Below are 17,788 nucleotides of genomic sequence, written 5' to 3'. Positions count from 1 at the left end.
GGGCATTGAAGCCTAGTTCAACCCAACCAACCCTACTATCCAGCCCACACAAATACTGGCAGGTGCCTTCCTGTCTAGCCACCCCTGCCGCTGTCCTGGTTTTCGTGCTCTCCAGTGGGAGTGATAACCCAAGAGGGAGGTGCCCACTATTGCTCTATTAGGCCACTCCCACTCTCAGATTATGCACTCTCCAGGTGTTTTTGGAGTTTTACTTGACATATTTAGCCCCCAGTGTCAGCCTCTGCCAGCTGACGCTGCGGCAAAGCCCAACCAACGCTCACCCACTCTAATTTTTGCTTGCACCGTGTGGCAGCAGTGGCCATGGCCTGAGTCCCAAGCAATTGGGGGTCTGGCCTGGCTCGGGCACCGCCCCACAGCAGCCACGCTGTAGGGGGCTTCTTTCACCCCAACCCCACGCCTAAACAATGCCCAAACTCTTCCTGCAGCAAGAAGTTAGCAGCAGGGGGGGCCAGGGCCTTAACCCAGTTCCCACGTTTCCCTCATGGTGTACTTTCCCTGAGGGACGAGACCTCTCCGGCAGGAGAAAGCCTAGGACTTGGTCACTGCCTGTCGACAGAGACTTTGGCTTGAGTCACCAGTGTTTGGTCCGACCTGGCTGGGGCACACCCCCAACGCAGCCACACTGCAGGGAGCTATTTTTGCCCGGAAGAACCCATGGCAGAACCTCACTACATTTCTTGATACATAAATGCTACAACAGACTTCAAGTTTGAGGAATGTGACTTTGCAATTCCACTGGCCTGCACAGTGATGAAAATATTTTGATAATTCTTAATAATTATCCTCAAATAGCAAATAATCTTCATAAACTAATTTTTAAAATTCTGTACCGTTGAGAAGTAAAAATGTTACACAACCAGATATAATGTGTTATTTTGAAATGTATATATATTAGAATGGCAACATTTATCCAATAATAGCCAATAAAATACACCTTAGCCTACATTTATTTATTATTTGTGATGAGAAGGAAAGAAAAATTAAGACCTGAAAGACAGGGCAACATTAAAGAAAGGGATAATATAAAATGAAGAAAAGGGAGGAAATAGAGAATCACTTTACTAAGTTGTCTTTAATGCTGTGCCTAGTGGGTTGTGCTTCTCATTTCATTTTACCATTTTTTAAAGTTAGTGCCGTCTTTAATTGGTGTCCTTACACTGTCTTGGCTCTTCGTAATTCCTTTGTCACTCCTGAGCAAAGGTATTTTAAATATCTATGAAACAATGGAATTAAAAAGAAATTTTATTTTGATGTCCAAAATGTTGAAATCCATGAATGGGTTTTGTAATATGTCTTTTCATGGGCTTCATGAAGAGCTCCTGTGCACACGGATTTCACGATAAACATCTTTTAATTCTATTTTCAGAAAGAGAGAGAGAGAGACCCAATCCGCTGATTCATTCCCCAAATTTTCACAATGACCAGAGCTGGGCCAGGGCCAAGAGAGGAGCTGGGAACGCAGTCTCCGGTGTGAGTGGCAGAGGCCCAAGAGCCTGAAGCCCGAAGCTGCTTCCCAGGGCCTGCATGGGCCGGAGTCGGGCATGGCTGCCACGCTATGGGGCATCTATCCCTCTAGGCACATTTTGGCACACCTTGTTTTTGACTTTCTGTACACCCTAAATGTCCCCTTCTATTTTGCTATTTTCCCCTGTGCAGCTCTGTCACACACCATTTCCTCGCGATCTGTCTATGGCCATGTGATGGATACTGTGGGGAGACGATAATTGACTGAGAAACTGCTTATCATTACAAGGAGAGCACTCTCCCATCTAAGCACTGAACTAGAGAAATAGGCAGAGGAGGACAAAAGAGCACCAGCGTGGATCTGGGCACTTCAAGGACTGGCTCTGGGATAGCCATGACCCCAGGAGCCGGCCCAGGGCGCTTCTCCCACTGCCCTTTGATCCAGGCCAGAGTTCTGCCTTCCAGCCCACATCCAGGGTTTGAATTTTGGGGCCTGTTTCTCTCAAATTCGACTTCCACCTCTTTCCATACCCTCAGATCCGGCCCGGGTCTCACTCCCAGCACTCCCACGCCCTTTAGCCTTCCCTCAGAGAGCGCCACTCCCCCGCCTCCCACCCTCACCCACGGGTGCCCTGCACCTTGCCACCCTCGTGGGACTCGCAGCACCTGGCTGGGCCCCGCCCTCTCTCCCGTCAGCGCCTCAAGCCCCCCGGCCCGGCCGCCGCCTCCGTGTCCGGCTCCACCACAGGCGTCTGTCACGCCGGGGCCGCGGGTGGCCGCGGTCGCCTCTCCCGCCCCGCCGGGTCCCCGCCCGGGACCCCGGCCGCCCGAGCCAGCACCCCTCGGCGCCTGCGGCCCGCCCCCCGCGGGTCCCGCTGCACTGTGGGTAGGCGGCGGCGGCGGCGGCGGCGTCCGGGCTGAGGGGCCGCGGCGGAGCGAGGCCGCGCGCGCCGAAGATGGCTGAGAAGCAGAAGCACGACGGGCGGGTGAAGATCGGCCACTACGTCCTAGGGGACACGCTGGGCGTCGGCACCTTCGGCAAAGTGAAGAGTTGAGTAGGCGCCGCCGCCGCGCGGGGCTGCGGGGTGGCTGGGCCGAGCCGAGAGGCGAGCGGGCGCAGGGCCCCGCGGCAGGTGGCGCGGCTCCGGGGCGCTGGCAGCCTGGGCGCCCCCGGGAGCGGCGGGGGTCGCGGCCGCCCGGCGGGCCGTGGGCCGGCCACACGGGCGTCCTGGGCGCCAGGTCCAGCGCCCATCGTGAGGGCGGGCATTGGGGCTAGGCGCTTCCCTGCTAGGTTCCCTTTCTGCACGACCGGGAGGTTGGACCAGATCCCTCAAGTGCCCTTCGGCTTGGACACCGTATGGGAAGGGCTGGGCAGTAGTGCGGGTTGCTCATAGATACTGAGTTGTCGTTTGGTGCCAGGTGCCCTTTTAGAGGCGTTACCTGAGATCTTGTTTAATCCAGGACCAGCTGTTACCCTCACCGTACAGGGGAACAAACTGGAACCCCTAAGGCTCCATCCAGTAAGGTCACCCTGGAATTGGCAGACCAGGATGAAAACTAAGATGTCCCCTCTTCTGGTCTTGCCAGAGGTGCCTGCCTGCCTTCCTCAGATTCTGTGGTGTTCCAGGACTCCGGGTTGACTGGACCCACAGCTCAGCGGATGCCCAGTGGGGTGGCATGGGTGGGCGTGAGGAATGCCGGAATGTGGCTGTATTAGACCTAACGGGGCTGGAGGTTGCTTGCTACTGAGTGCCCTGCTCCAGGAAGGCGCTTGGAATGAGGGGGAGGAAAAGGGTACTTGTCAGAGGAGGGCCGAGGTCAGAACTATGACCACAGTTTTTGCTGAGGTCTACTTTTTGGAGGTGGATTTCTACTTTGGGTATACAAAACCAAGCTGCTTTAGAAATTGTATGCTTCTTAGTACTAAAGTAATTGTAAACTAGTAAGGAGAACTAGTTAGATACTGAACTTGTTTTTCGGAGGGAGGGCGGGGGGTGGAAACACACATGCATCGTTTTTCTATCTGCTGTTTCATTTCCTCACTGTGTGCTGCAGCCAGGTCTGGGCCAAGCCAAATTTTGGGTTTCCCAAGCGGGTGGAAGAGGCCCAAGTACTTGAGCCATCTTGCTCATTAGCTGGAGGCTGGATCTGAAGTGGAGGGACTGGGACTGTGATCCCAGTCACTCCAGTCCCAAGTGGCGGATTAACCAGCTAAGCCCTCTTTATTTTCCATTTTGTTAATAAGAGTTACCTGGGGTTCAGTCAACATAACTTTTCTCCAGAACTAGAGCCAATTTATTAAACATACTTTTTTTGCAAATCCAGAATTGTAAACGCAGTGTTAGTTTTTTTTTTGTTTGTTTGTTTGCCGTGTTTCCTTTTTTTTTCTTTGCTGAAGAATGCTGAGTAGGTTGGAGATTATACTCTCGCATCTCTATTTTATTGTGAAATTTTTGTAACCATGAATAGAGATCTTGCAGCAAGATCAGCCTGAAATTTCATCTGCGCATCTGATCTGATAGCCATTCACTTGTTCAGAGAATAGTGAGAATATGAAGTAGTAGGCACAGTGGAAGGCTGTGGGGAGTCAGGTAGGACAAAATCAGATCTTTCATGGGGCTTCCATTCCAATGGGGGAAGAGAACGATTGTGAGTATAAGCAAGAATACTTCAAAAAGTTCATGAAAAATGCAATCTCCTATGTTTTGCTGCAAAACAATTTTGAAAAGCCGGAGCTTTTCCTTTTCATGAATGTCTTGAAGACCTCTGCGTACATTATTTTCAAAAATTTTTTGTACCAAATTAAACTTCTCAGGTTACATTCTTTTGTACATAATGTGAATTTATTGCTGCTGGGAAAAATGAATGAGGGAAGAGAGGGAGTTTTAAGAGACTTAGAGTTTTCAATAAAGGTATTCAGACGAGGCGTCACAGATATTTGTTTAAAGATTTAAAAACTTTGTAAAAGCCTTTGATGTCCTGAAAAGGCTATGAAGTCTTAGATTAATTTTGAAAGGTCAGTAGAATGGATAATTATGAGGTTAGGCTTAGAAATCTAGAAAGACCCTGGGATTGGATTAACGCCTACAGTGTAGCTTAATATTTAATATTATTACTGGGGACCATTGTGTTAGGACACTGTGTAGTTAACTAAAGCGAACATGCCTTTGCTATTCTGACATGTAAACTCTCTGAGTTATATAACCCAACACTAGATCCTTTCAAGTTGGGCTGCAAGTTTTTGTTTGTCCCTGTAAATTCTTTCAGTGTAATTTTAGTGTAGGGTAGAATACCCATCAGATCAATCAGCCCTTTGTCAAAGGACAATTTCATTCTCTTTTGTATATACTTTTGAGCTGCTTCCAGGCCCTGGCTTCTTAAAATATAAACAGAGGGACCTTAGAATTATGAAAGGGTTTTTCCTGGAGAGCTGTTTTCCAATGAGCAACCAGTAGGACATGTTTCCTGACACAGATTCTCCCTGAAGTGACAGTTTTTTTTTTAATCTCAGCTGAGAGTATAATTGTTGATCTAATAATAACTACAAAAATTTGCTACAATCTAAAGCTACTCATTTAATGTTCAAAGGACAGGTGAGACAAAAACATACATTAAAAAAAAGATTGAGGCATGTTTTGGTTGTCAAAATTCTGCCTATTGGTGCAGCAGGATATGCGCCCATGGAGATGCCCTCATCCCATGTCAGAGAACAGCTGCTCTGTTTCCCATCCAGATCTCTGCTAATGCTCCCGGGAAAGCAGCTGAGGACGGCCCAAGGCATGAGGCTCGGCCATGTATGTGAGAGACCTGGATGGAGCGCTGGCTTTGGTCAGACTCAGCACTGGCCATTGTGGACATCCTAAGTGTGACCTAGAAGATGGAAGATCTCTGTCTCTCCCATCATTCCGCCTCTCAAATAAATAAAATCTTTAAAGAAAAGCATCCATTCTCAGTGTAGGATACAACAGCTTCTCGTAGGTTTACCAAATGCTGCAGCAGCACCTGGAGATCCTTTTTTGATCATTTTGGAATGCACTGTAGGATCCCTCCTGCTGTTTACAGTTGCTCCCATCTTTAGTTTCAGCCCAGAAAAGCAGTGATTAGTTTGCCTTAGACATTTTTGTCAGTGTGGAATCTGTCAGATGACATAAATTTCATGTAATGGTGCTTTTAGATGTTACCTAATCTAGTGTGTGTCATTAACTTTTTCTTCTTATTGTTGAATAATACCCAGTTTTATAAATATGCCACATTTTGTCAGTGCATTCCCAGTTGGACACTATTTTATGTTCAGACTGTCACAAATAAGGCCATGGCTAATATTTACATATGAGTTTGTGTGATCTTGGGTAGACACCTATGAGTAGAATGATTGGGTTATATCAGTCTTATGTTTACTTTTTTGCAAAACTACTGAGCTGTTTTTCAAAATGTTTGTATTCTTTTATAGTTTCTTCTCTCTATATGTTCATCAATATTTGTTATTATTTGTATGACTTACTATAATAATTAGATTGAATGTCAGATGATATTACATTGAGACTTCAATTTTGCAACTCCCTAATGGCTAATGATACTAAATATCTTTTCATGTGCTTGTAAGACATCCATATGTCAGAATATTTCAAAAAGTTTGTAGAAAACAGAATTAAAAGATAAGTTTATGCTGGTGCAAAAAACTTTGAAAATCACATATGTTTCTTTAAGGAAATGTCTATTTCTATCTTTTGCTCATTTTTTTGATTGGGTTGTATGATAATCTGAAATTGTCTCCTCTGAGACATGCTGGAATTGGATTCACAGTTAACAACATTGAGAGTTGGTGGGCCTTTAGGAGGTAATTAGGACACTTTGCTTGGTGAGTAGGTTAGTTACTGCGGCCTGTGGTTATAAGGTGAGGTGGACCAAGGCTATTTTGTCTCTTTGGCATTCCATCTTCTACCTTCTTCCAAGAGAACAAGCTGCAGGAGGCCTTCAGCAGAAGTCCAGTAGGTGCTGTGGGATACTGTGGGTCTCTCCAGCCTCCACATCCACAGCACAAAGCAAACTTCTTTTCTGTATATATTACACAGGCTCAGGCATTCTGTTACAGTAACAGGAAACAGACTAAGCTTAACTGGCTGTTTGCCATCTCATTAGTTGAATCATAAGGGTGTCGCTGTCCTGCAGTGAAGGACTTGGTGCACAGAGCTTGGTTAAAGACATGTGTGGACTACCGCCTTGGTGAGATAGCCAAAGTTTATTAACAGAGTCGGGTTTTTAAAAGGACGTTGTCACATAGGCACCCAGGAAAGGGGGTTTAAGACATTTACATCTCAACAGCATGACACAGTTCCCAAAACACAGCTTGTTCATCTAGCATGTTCTTTAGCTCAACCTGTGACCCAGGACGTTTCCTGTTCATTCATCTCCTTCTCAATTGCTCCTGGTGCCTTCAGGAGGGGGATTCAACTGGCTGTTGTCTCCCACAATAGCAAAGATTCTGAATGTCCTTCTACAAAAGGGCTTTTTTTTTCATGCTAAATATATGTTCTTTATGCTATCATTGAAGCATGAGATTATTAAATTTTCATGAGTTTTGATTTATCATGTTTTTTCCTCCTATGAACTGTGCCTTTGATGTTGCAAGAAATCTTTGCCTGGACCAATTTTATGTGAACTTATTTACTTATTTCTACTTTGGCTACCACTTTTAAGTTAATGGCACATTGTGAGTTAACTCTTATATTCTTATATATGGTGTGAATTGTGAATTCCAAGTTGTATCAGCATCATTTGTATCAGAAGCACATGCATTTTTTTAAAAAAGGTTTTATTTATTTTTTTTAAATAAAAAGTCAGATATACAGAGAGAGGAGGAGAGACAGAAGAGAAGATCTTCTATCTGCTGATTCACTCCCCAAGCAGCCACAATGGCTGGAGCTGAACTAATCCAAAGCCAGGATCCAGGAGGGTCCCAAGGCTTTGGGCCCTCTTTGACTGCTTTTCCAGGACATAGGCAGGGAGCTGGATGGGAAGCTGGGCTACCGGAATTAGAACCGGCGCCCATATGGGATCCAGGTGCATGCAAGATGAAGACTTTAGCTGCGGAACTCAAGCACACGCATTTTTAAAAAGATTTATTTTCACTGGAAAGGCAGGTTTACAGAGAGGAGAGGCAGACATATCTTTCATCCGCTGGTTTCCTCCCCAGTTAGCTGAAATGGCTGCAGCTGAGCTGATCTGAAGCTGGGAGCCAGAAGCTTCTTCTGGGTCTCCCACACGAGTGCAGAGTCCCAGACTTTGGGCAGTCCTCTGCTGCTTTCCCAGGCCACAAGCAGGGAGCTGGATGGAAAGTAGAGCAGCCGGGTCACAAACCGGCACCTGCATGGGATTCCAAGAGGAAGCAAGGTGAGGATTTGGTTTTTGAACCATCTCCCCAGGTTTAGCACATGCATTTTTAATTGTGAAAGGTTTTGACTTTAAAAAATTAATTTCTGCTAAGAAATTTAATGAGTGATTTAATTTTATATTCCTGTAAAAGCATGGAAATGAAGATTAGACATTTTAGGTGCTTTCTCTATTGGGCATTAGGCTAATTGAAAATTTTACTTCAGTTGTTAATGTATCAATTTATGGATCAGAGTTAGACATAATAAGTAGAGATTGAAAATGTCATCAAATTGGCTGTCAAAGCTCTATATGAGAATCCTTGTGTTTTCTACTAAGTAATTACAGCCTCATTTAAAAGGCTTGAACTTGTATTTTCTCCTTCATTGATGCATAGTATTGCACTGCCAGGATAGTGCTTATGCAAACAGATTACATGGGCTGACACAGGCTAAAGGTGTTGCTTACATCTGCTTACATTTTTACAAAATACATTGAGTGTTTCAGGTTCTTACTTTTTCTGCATATTGTGGAACTGTTGGTTGAAACCTTTTGTAATTAGACTTGTCACTTCAAACTTATCTCAAAGATCTGTTATTTGTGTTATGCCAAGCCAGGTTGAAAAAGAATATAATACAAAATCATTTATTTTAAACACTGCATTTCAGGATAAGAACTAGTAGATACAGCCTATGAAATACTGTTTCTTTGGATGAATTGTACAACAAGGACTCTGTATATCTCTACATTAATCTGTTTCCAGCCAGCAAAGTCTCTAAGCGAAATCAGAATTTTCATGTTTGTTAGTTATTTGGCTCATAGAATTGGATTTCAAGAAATTAAGCAAAAATTTTGCTTGTTCGTATTTTTCAGGTTATAGGGAGGAAAGCAAATGGAAGATATTTTTTAATATCTTTTTTGTTTAGCAAGAATTGTGAACAGTTTTTTGAAATGTAGAAATGTAAATACTGAGTCTTAAATCATGAATTTCATGGACCTGTCTGGTCAGTGGATTGTGCCTCTGTTTCTTCTTTTTGATTGCTTATTGAAATGCATTTCTCTAGGACAGTGTGAAGGCCCTGGGGAATGTAACCACTCTGGATGGTTTTCTTCTGCTCCTAAAGGAGAAGGCTAGAATATACAATCTGTGAGATCATTTATGGCTTTATCATTAAAGTGACAGCTTTTAATATTAATTCCAAAAAGATGATCTACAGGTACTCCCTGTTAAGAACACTGGATTTGAAAGATCTCAGTCTTTGCTCTGTTTTGGGTCATCTGTGTGATCCTATGGCAGATGTACTTGATCTGTGAAAAGTGAATCATACTGTATGTTTTCTTACACTGCTGTGAGAAGTACATGTGTAAATGCATGTACTTCTGTGAAAAGATAGTCAAGAGTATTTCTTTACTTTCGTGTACTTATGTACAAGGGTTCCCTGAACAGTTTGGGTGACATATGGAATTAAAGGAGAAGTTTATTTTATAGCAGAGTGTCTTTCATAATATGCATGTTCCATGAATGTTGTTGAAGATCTTTTGCATAAACTTATTAGGTTAACCTAAGACTGACTGACTGGTGTCCTGGTTCTAAAAGCAGAAATTTATTTGATGAGGGAGAGTTGACTATCTTTTGTATTATTTTTCTCAGGTCTTTTCTTTTGTCAGTGAGTGTTTAGAATTCTCTCATTCTGTAGACACTGCTTATTTTTTTACGGAGTATTATACGATTTTCCAAGGCATGCATTCAAACCCATAATCTAAGCAATTAGCATATATTCCAAATCTTGTGATAGTGATCAGGTCATAAATAGCATGGTGTAATGAGTACATCTTCCATGCATTTGCATTTCAATGCTCTATAATTCAGTTAGGTGATGTAACAGTTGCACTGTGAGAAGTGTTCAAAGAGCCTGGGAGAAGGAAGGGGCAGCAGCAGGTGGTTTATATGTCCAGTTCACAGTAGAACTAAGATTAATGAAGTTAAGTGCTTTTAAGAATGGAGAACACACTCTTGAACTAACAACAACAACAACAACAAAAGAATAAATTAGAAAAGAAGCCTTTCTACCATTCTGTCCTTTAACATTTCTGGGTAGATTAGAAATGCTTTTCATTTGTTCAGATGTTTGTAGTTTGTGCAGCATGACCTCAGTTCCCTGGACTTTCCCCCGTCCCTGCTGACACAGCACTGCTTGAACTGGTGTATGTGTTTTGGGTAGAAATGTGCCAAAATCTTTGCACCTCTTGTGTTTGGTACTCTTAGCTTTCTTGATGGCATCTAGTGATGATAGTATCAATCAACTTGTTCTTTTGAGATTTCTGTGGTTTCCTTGACATAGAGACAATAATTTGTAAGAAATTATTTAATTATTTAATTTTCTATGTAAGGAATATAATTTAAGAGAAAATGTGTAACTGTGTAATGGGTGGCCCAAGACCCTTAAACATATTGTGTTATAATAATGAGACCAGATCTGTCTGGTATATTTATTTGATTGAAAGGTCAGAGAAGGTACTCTGAGTCAGGTTTAATTTTTTATCTGTTATTTAAGTGAGTGAAATGCATATGCAAAGCAATGTGTTGATTTTGCAAAGTGGTGAACTGTTTTATTTTTAGTATGGTGTTATTAAGGAAAGAATTTCAGGCTGTTCTTATCTCTGCTAATAATAGAAACCTTCTTCACCTCTTCAAGGGAAGAGGAGTCTTACTTAAGTGTTGTTTTATGTTTGGTGGTGGTTGCCTCTGATACAGTTTATGGTATTTGTTTGTTTTTTACAGCATGAGTAATTTTTAAAATATATTCTTGGATTTTTCCAAATGTTTAATGATATTAACAATAATTATAATACTAAAGATATAACAGTTTACCTCTTGCTGTAAATCTTAATGTATTAATTAACTTTTTCGAAGTATTTTGCTTGATACATTATGTTAAATACTGTTAAAAATGGCGAGCAGTATATCTTGCTGAACGTCTCTGTCAGTTATAAATTAGTTAAACATAAAGCAGTTAAATCTGGCTGTCATTGTAAATGAAATTTAAAAAATTATCTTTTTAAAATTCATGCTTGGAAGTTACTGTATTAATAAGTTTCCTTTTCTTTTTAAATAAGACAGGGAAGAGATTGGTGCTGTTTGGCATTTCATAACTGCTTCCATTTCTCCTAATTTTGATGAAATAATACGACTTGAGTATATCAGTCACTTGTTATATTTATTCATGTTTGGTTTTTAGCAAAAATATTTTTACTAGTGTTAATGTGGCAGTAGATCCTACAACAGCAGATTTGCCAATTTAAAATGAGGTAGCAAGTATTTGTCATAAAATTTGCTGAAATGATTCTTGTTTCACATTTGAAACACAGCTTCTCATGAATTTGCATTTCAGTGCTCTATAATTCGGTTAGGTCATGTAACAATTGTATCGTGAGAAGTGTTCAAAAGTTAATGGAAAATGTGTGTCATGAAAAAATTGGGCATAGTATTTTCATTACGGTGGCACCAAAGGCAAAGAAAGAAGCTCCTACCCCTCCCAAAGCCAAGGCCTGAGTCAAAGCAAGGTTTTCAAGGCCAAAACGACAGTGCTGACAGCTACGCACAGCCACAGAAAGAAGATCTGCACATCACTCTCGTTGGGCAGCTCAGATACCCTCTGAGGAGTGCCGTTAGGAGAATGAGGCTTGACCCTATACCACCATCAGCTTCCTCCTGACTGCTGGGTCAGTCATGAGGCTGATGACAACATCACATTCATGTTCACTTATGGATGTGGAGGCTAACAAACAGCAGACCGAACATGCCCTGAAGAAACTCTGTGACACTGATGTGGCCAAAGTCAGTAACCTGATCAGATTTGATGGAGAAAATAACAATATGTTGGACTGGCTCCTGATTATGATGCTTTGGATGCATGACAAAATTGTTTTCATCTAAACAGGCCAGCAGGCTAATTCTGAGCATTTCTTCCAGCATTAACAATCAAATAAAAATATGTGCATAGGGTTTCAATGATTTTTTGCAATAAAATAAATTCTTAGTTTTTGCTTGAACTGTTTGAAGTCCCCTTGTATACTGTAAAAAGATTTCAACAAGAACTTTTGCTTTAATATTATGTTTTATATTTGCTTTGCAGATAAGATGAAGAAATATGCTGTGGATGTTTTATTGCTGCCAAACAAATGTTGCCAGAAAAGTTGGCTATCATCAGAAAGGGAATACTGCACTCTTGAATATATTTAGATTTTTATAAATTATTTCTTATTTTTTAAGATTTATTTATTTTTATTTTTATTGGAAAGTCAGATATACATAGAGGAGGAGAGACAGAGAGGAAGATCTTCAGTCCGGTGATTCACTCCCCAGGTTACTGCAACGGCCAGTGCTGCGCCAATCTGAAGCCAGGAACAGGAACCTCTTCCAGGTCTCCCATGTGGGTGCAGGGTCCCAAAGCTCTGGGCTGTCCTTGACTGCTTTCCTAGGCCACAAGCAGGGAGCTGGATGGGAAGTGGAGCAGCCGGAATTAGAACTGGTGCCCATATGGAATCTTGGCGCGTTCAGGGTGAGGATGTTAGCCGCTTGGCCACGCCACCGGGCCCTATTAATTATTTCTTGTGAATGCAGATAATTCACAAGAATTCTTATTTGTGATAATTTTTATTTGGGATGACCCAAAACTAGATAATTAATAGATACATCACAGATTTAGAATTTAAAATTATGCTAATTGTTTGGATTGCTATGTGAAAGCCAAGAAGGTAAAATTCAATAGGGAAAAATTACAACTGTAGTTCTTAGGTTAAAATCAAAGCTGAAAGAGGTGCATAAATGAGTGCAATAGTTGATAGTAACTTGTAAAATGTTAGATTTTAAGGGATCACAAGCTTAACGAGTCTGTTTTATGAATGCTTACATGTAAAGACTTCTCCTATGTGCAAAACAGTAGTACAGAGGCCATATTGTTTGGTAGCTATAGATGTAGTGTAGTTTTGCTATATGTTAGATTAGGCCAAACTTTTAATGTTATGTTCATTTTTTGGTAAAATGTTAACCAATTATAACTTATTCATAGAATTACCTTTATAATGAGGGAAACAAAAAAATTCACATGTGAATTTTGGCAGAGGAAATCTTTATTCCTTATTCTTTACAGTATGAAAAACTGTTTTAGATCATTAGCTGCTTATACATAAAGTGTCATCTCAAAAAGGTGTTACTGTAATAAATTGTACTTTGGATAATAGAGTTCTGCCAATGAATACCTCAAAGAGAAACCATAATCTAGAATAATAACACTTTTTATTAACAAAGCTAGCTTAGCAGTGGTACAATTATGTCCCTGTGCTAAATAATGGTATTTACTATTGACACATTTAATTAGATAACAATTATTTCATTATTGATCAGGATTTTTGACTGCTGCTGGTTTGCAGTTATATTGAATGGTTGGCATAGATAATCTATAAAGTTTTTTAGATTTACTTATTTGTTTTTGTTTAATTAAAAGGCAGAATTAGAGAGAGAGAGAGAGTCATGAGTACAAAAAGCTAAGCAGACAGCAAGTGGCTAAGAGAGAGAAAAATGAAGTAGAATCCTGTGGGAAACAATGGTTGAAGTTTATAGCTTCTTAGGGGGAGATTTTGGCAAACAGTTGACTTTTTAATTGCAACCCTGCAAACATTAAAATCCTTCTTAGATTTGGCTTAATTGCAGACTGATTAAAGTTATCTGCTTCTTAACTTCCTTATGTTATTGGAACTTTAAAAAAAAATAATATGTTCATGATTGAATAATTTGACATTCAACTAAAATATAAAAAGTAAGAAAATTCCAGAACTAAAAAATGTAGAAATTGGGCCCGATGGCCTGGCCTAGTGGCTAAAGTCCTTGCCTTGAACACACCGGGATCCCATATGGGTGCCGGTTCTAATCCTGGCTGCTCCACTTCCCATCCAGCTCTCTGCTTGTGGCCTGGGAAAGCAGTCAAGGACGGCCTAAAGCTTTGGGACCCTGCACCCACATGGGAGACCCAGAAGAGGTTCCTGTTCCCGGCTTCAGATTGGCGCAGCACCGGCCATTGAGGTCACTTGGGGAGTGAATCACCGGACTGAAGATCTTCCTCTCTGTCTCTCCTCCTCTATGTATATCTGACTTTCCAATAAAAATAAATTTAAAAATGTAGAAATTGAATTCAAACTTCTTAGATTATTTTATAACAGTTTAGATTCCACTGAAGAGAGGATGAGAGAATTGGAAGATAGGTCAGAAGAGAATATCTGGATTGAGGCATAGAGATGCAAAAACAAGTCTAAAGAAAATATCAGACTTTCTGCCCATCCCTGCTGTGGGAAGAAAATCTATATGTTTTAAAAAGATTTATTTATTTGAAAGGCTAGGTATACAGAGAGAGGAAGGGAAGGGGAAAGGTAAGAGAAAGAGACAGAGAGAACTCTTCCATCTTCTGATTCATTCAGCAGTGTTTGTTACTGGCAGTGTTGGACCTGATAAAAGCCAGAATCCAGGAATTCCATTCACATCCCCCATGTGGATGAAAGGGGCCCAAGTATTTGAGCCATCCTCTACTGCTGTCCCAGGGACAATAGCAAGGAGTTGAATTAGAAGCACAATAGCTGGGACACAAACCAGGCAATCAAATATGAGGGTTGGGCATCCCAAGTGGTGGATTAACCTGGTGTACTGCTTCCCTCTGCCTTCTTTCAATACAGTTTTCCTGGATATATATAAAAATAAGCCTAATTTCTTAGTTCCTGTACCAAAAAACCTTATTTACTGTGAAATGACTTATGGCATCAGTAATTAGGGCCCCAAATGTGCATATACTCTGAGATATTATTACTGTTTTAAAATTTCCTTCTTTCTTTTTTTCCTCTTTCCCTCCCTCATTTTCTCTCCTATCTCTCTTCATTATTCCTTTTCCATCCCTCTCCTCCCCTTCCCTCCCTTGCCTTCCCCTGCCTTTCCTTCCCTTTCCCTTCTTTTCCCTCCCCTCCCTTCTTCTTCCATCACCTTCCCTTCCCTCCCTACTTTCCTTCCTTAAGTCCTCATTTTAAACCAACATGTAACTTGTAGGGAACAATCAGTTTAATGGAGAGCTTCCTTTAAGTAATCTCTTTAAATTCTAGCATTCCTGGAAGGTGGCTTAGATACTTCGGGACATAGTTGTTATATAATATGGTTCCTGTTTGAGGTTTATGTGTGTTAGAATACACTGTGTCCATTCTTGTGGACATCATATGGAGTGCTATCCTGTGAGGAGGGGCCTGTGTAGTAGTAGTTCAATGTTTTTCGAGGACTGACACTGAACATTTATTAATGCCATACTGAGATTCTAAGTTAAGGTTAAATACAAATAATTTTAGTTTATTACTCTTTGTGTCAGTGAATATGAACATTCTTTCGAATCCAAGAGTACTGATAGTCATTCAGACAAGGTATTACAGAGAGGGGGAGTGGTTTAAAAATGAAATGTAAAGAGGTAATGCCAGAGGAGTTTCCAAAGCTGATCAAACATTTCAAGCCACATATTGAGAAGCTTAAGCTTTATTTATTTTAAACACGAGAAGGGCTGGCGCCATGGTTCCACAGGCTAATACTCTACCTGAAGGTGCCAGCATCCATTTATGGGTGCCTGTTCATGTCCTGGCTGTTCCACTTCCCACTTCCACTACCTGCTTGTGGCTTGGGAAGGCAGCAAAGGATGGCCCAAGACTTGGGAACCCTGCACCCAGGTGGGAAACACAGAGAAGATTCCTGGCTCCTGGCTTTAGAGCAGCTCAGCTCTGGCTTTTGTGGCCATTTGGGCAGTCAACCAGCAGATGGAAGACTTTTCTTTTGTCTCTCATTCTCTGTGACCAATTCCAATAAAAAGCTATAAATCTTTAAAAAATAAAAATGGAAAAATAAGCAAAAACAAACTATTTCTAGGTTCATAATTGTAAAACTGTTAAAAAACAGTTTGTTTTGCTGAGGCTTGTCTATATTCCATAGAGTAGTCATGTAGAGATGGGGAAAATTGCTAAGAGAGAAACAGCCAGAGGAAAACAAATCTGTTACCTTCAAAGGAATAGTAAATGAACTTCTCAATGGAAACAGTGAAAACAAGTAAACCATGTGTGGGTGGGACAGGTGAAAGCATCAAGCTGCTAGCCTGCAGTGTTATGTGCAGCAGAAAATACTTCTAAAACATAAAACACATTTTAACTTGTCTTGGGAGAATTTGTCACCCATTGGCTCACAAAAAGGGAACAGCGAGAATAATTCTTCAGGAAGGAGATCCCAGATGGGAGGAGGAAATGCGAAAAGACATGAACATTAGAAATGATAAATACAAATGTAAAGATACAGAGTATAAAAATAATCCCATTGTAGGAAATTTTAAATACATGTAGAAATGAAATTCATAAATAACAGAAAATTTATGAGTGAAGAAAAAACAGCTAGAGTTTTGATATTCTTTTTCTAGAAAATGTGAAGGCATGAACTCATTAGACCATAGTAATTCAAGAATGCATGCTATAATTCCTGGGGTGCCCATTAAAAGGAAACTAGAGATAAAAATCATTCAATGTTTTTTTGACTTGATTCTGGAAGAACTCTAAATCACTTCACAACTCCAAGAGATTATGAAACATACACTTATATTCATAGAATATATTTAAAAGCTTAGTTCGAAGTAATTAATGGGAAAGGAAGGGAGGCATTTGAAAACAGCAAAGACAGGAAGGTGAACAAGGAGACAGAAGAATCATGTGGAATAAGAGAAACACAGAAATAAATAGAACCAGAAGCCCTAGTTGGACAGACAGGAGAGATGGCACAATTGAGAACTCTGAGTTGAGTGCTTTGCCTGTCCTGCAGAAGGCTCCACAGTTTATCCATGAAGACATAGAAAACATTAACAGAAAAACAAAGTGTGTGTAAGAACAAAGAGAGATCCCATCTGCTGGCTCCTATCTACAGCAGTTGAGGGTGGGGCGGGTTGAAGGCAGGAGCTGAGAATTCAGTCCAGCTCGTCCGTGTTAGTGACAGGGACCGAAGTGCCTGGGTCATCACTGCTACCTCTCAGGATGCATGTTAGCAAGGAGTTGGAATGTGAGTGCAGCTAGGCGTCAAAGCCAGGCCTGTGTGAGAGACCCTAAGCTGTATTTTAGCCCCTACACTAAATATCTGTCCTGGTACTTTCTGAATGTTCTTTCATGTAAACCTTCAGTGAATTTTGGAAAACTGACCATACCCTGTCAGCACTATTTAAAGACACAGGAAACTGTCAGTTTCTCAGAAAGTATGTCTCACATCAGTTACTGTTTTTGCTCTTTGCCTCTCCCAGGGTAACCACTATCCATGTGTAGTTCCAGCTGTTTTTAAACTTTATATGGAAACAAAATCATATTTATGTGGCATATTTTACTTGCAATTTTGCTTATAAAATTGTTCTGTGCCATTGCATGTAATTATAATTTGTTTATTTTCATTATTATGTAGCACATTGTCTATTATTGTTATTAATTTTATTGGTTGGCATTTTGATACTTTTAATATTTTAAAAATATGAATAATGCCACTTTAAATTCTTGTACACTTAATGCTATTTATATCATTTTACTGTCTCATTAAATATTTAAAATCACATTGTAAATGTTTTCTAGATATTGCTTTTTCTTCTTTCACATTTCACTTTTGTCATTAGTCGAACTGCGTTTTTAATCATTCCCCCTGATTTTCCAGGATACCATGTTCATTTTCATGTAAGTTGTTTGAAATCAAATTTTTGAAGTCTATTAATGATGGTATAACACGGATCCCATAGTAGTACATTGTAGACACAAATTCATTTTGTTTGTGTTGTAAAGTTATGAATTTCATAATATAGTAATATATTGTACTCATTTTAAAGTGATCTATAAATTCTATTTG

General features: G+C 40.7%; 1 protein-coding gene across 1 annotated transcript in view; it reads left to right on the top strand.

The window, feature by feature from the left end:
* The first annotated feature begins 2,365 nt into the window (after positions 1–2,365).
* PRKAA2 (protein kinase AMP-activated catalytic subunit alpha 2) overlaps positions 2,366–17,788 on the top strand; it is a 61,928-nt gene continuing 46,505 nt past the window's right edge. The window contains exon 1 of the mRNA XM_040978654.1: positions 2,366–2,535. Within this exon, the coding sequence (XP_040834588.1) occupies positions 2,442–2,535 (94 nt within the window). The 5' untranslated portion in view covers positions 2,366–2,441. The remainder of the gene's footprint in view (positions 2,536–17,788) is intronic.

Source organism: Ochotona curzoniae, unplaced genomic scaffold (genome assembly GCF_017591425.1).
Source record: "Ochotona curzoniae isolate NIBS_2020 unplaced genomic scaffold, NIBS_Ocur_1.0 contig_291, whole genome shotgun sequence".
NCBI classification, from domain to species: Eukaryota; Metazoa; Chordata; class Mammalia; order Lagomorpha; family Ochotonidae; genus Ochotona; species Ochotona curzoniae.
The sequence above is the reverse complement of the archived record's forward strand: the minus strand, read 5'-3'. Positions and strand labels throughout refer to the sequence as shown.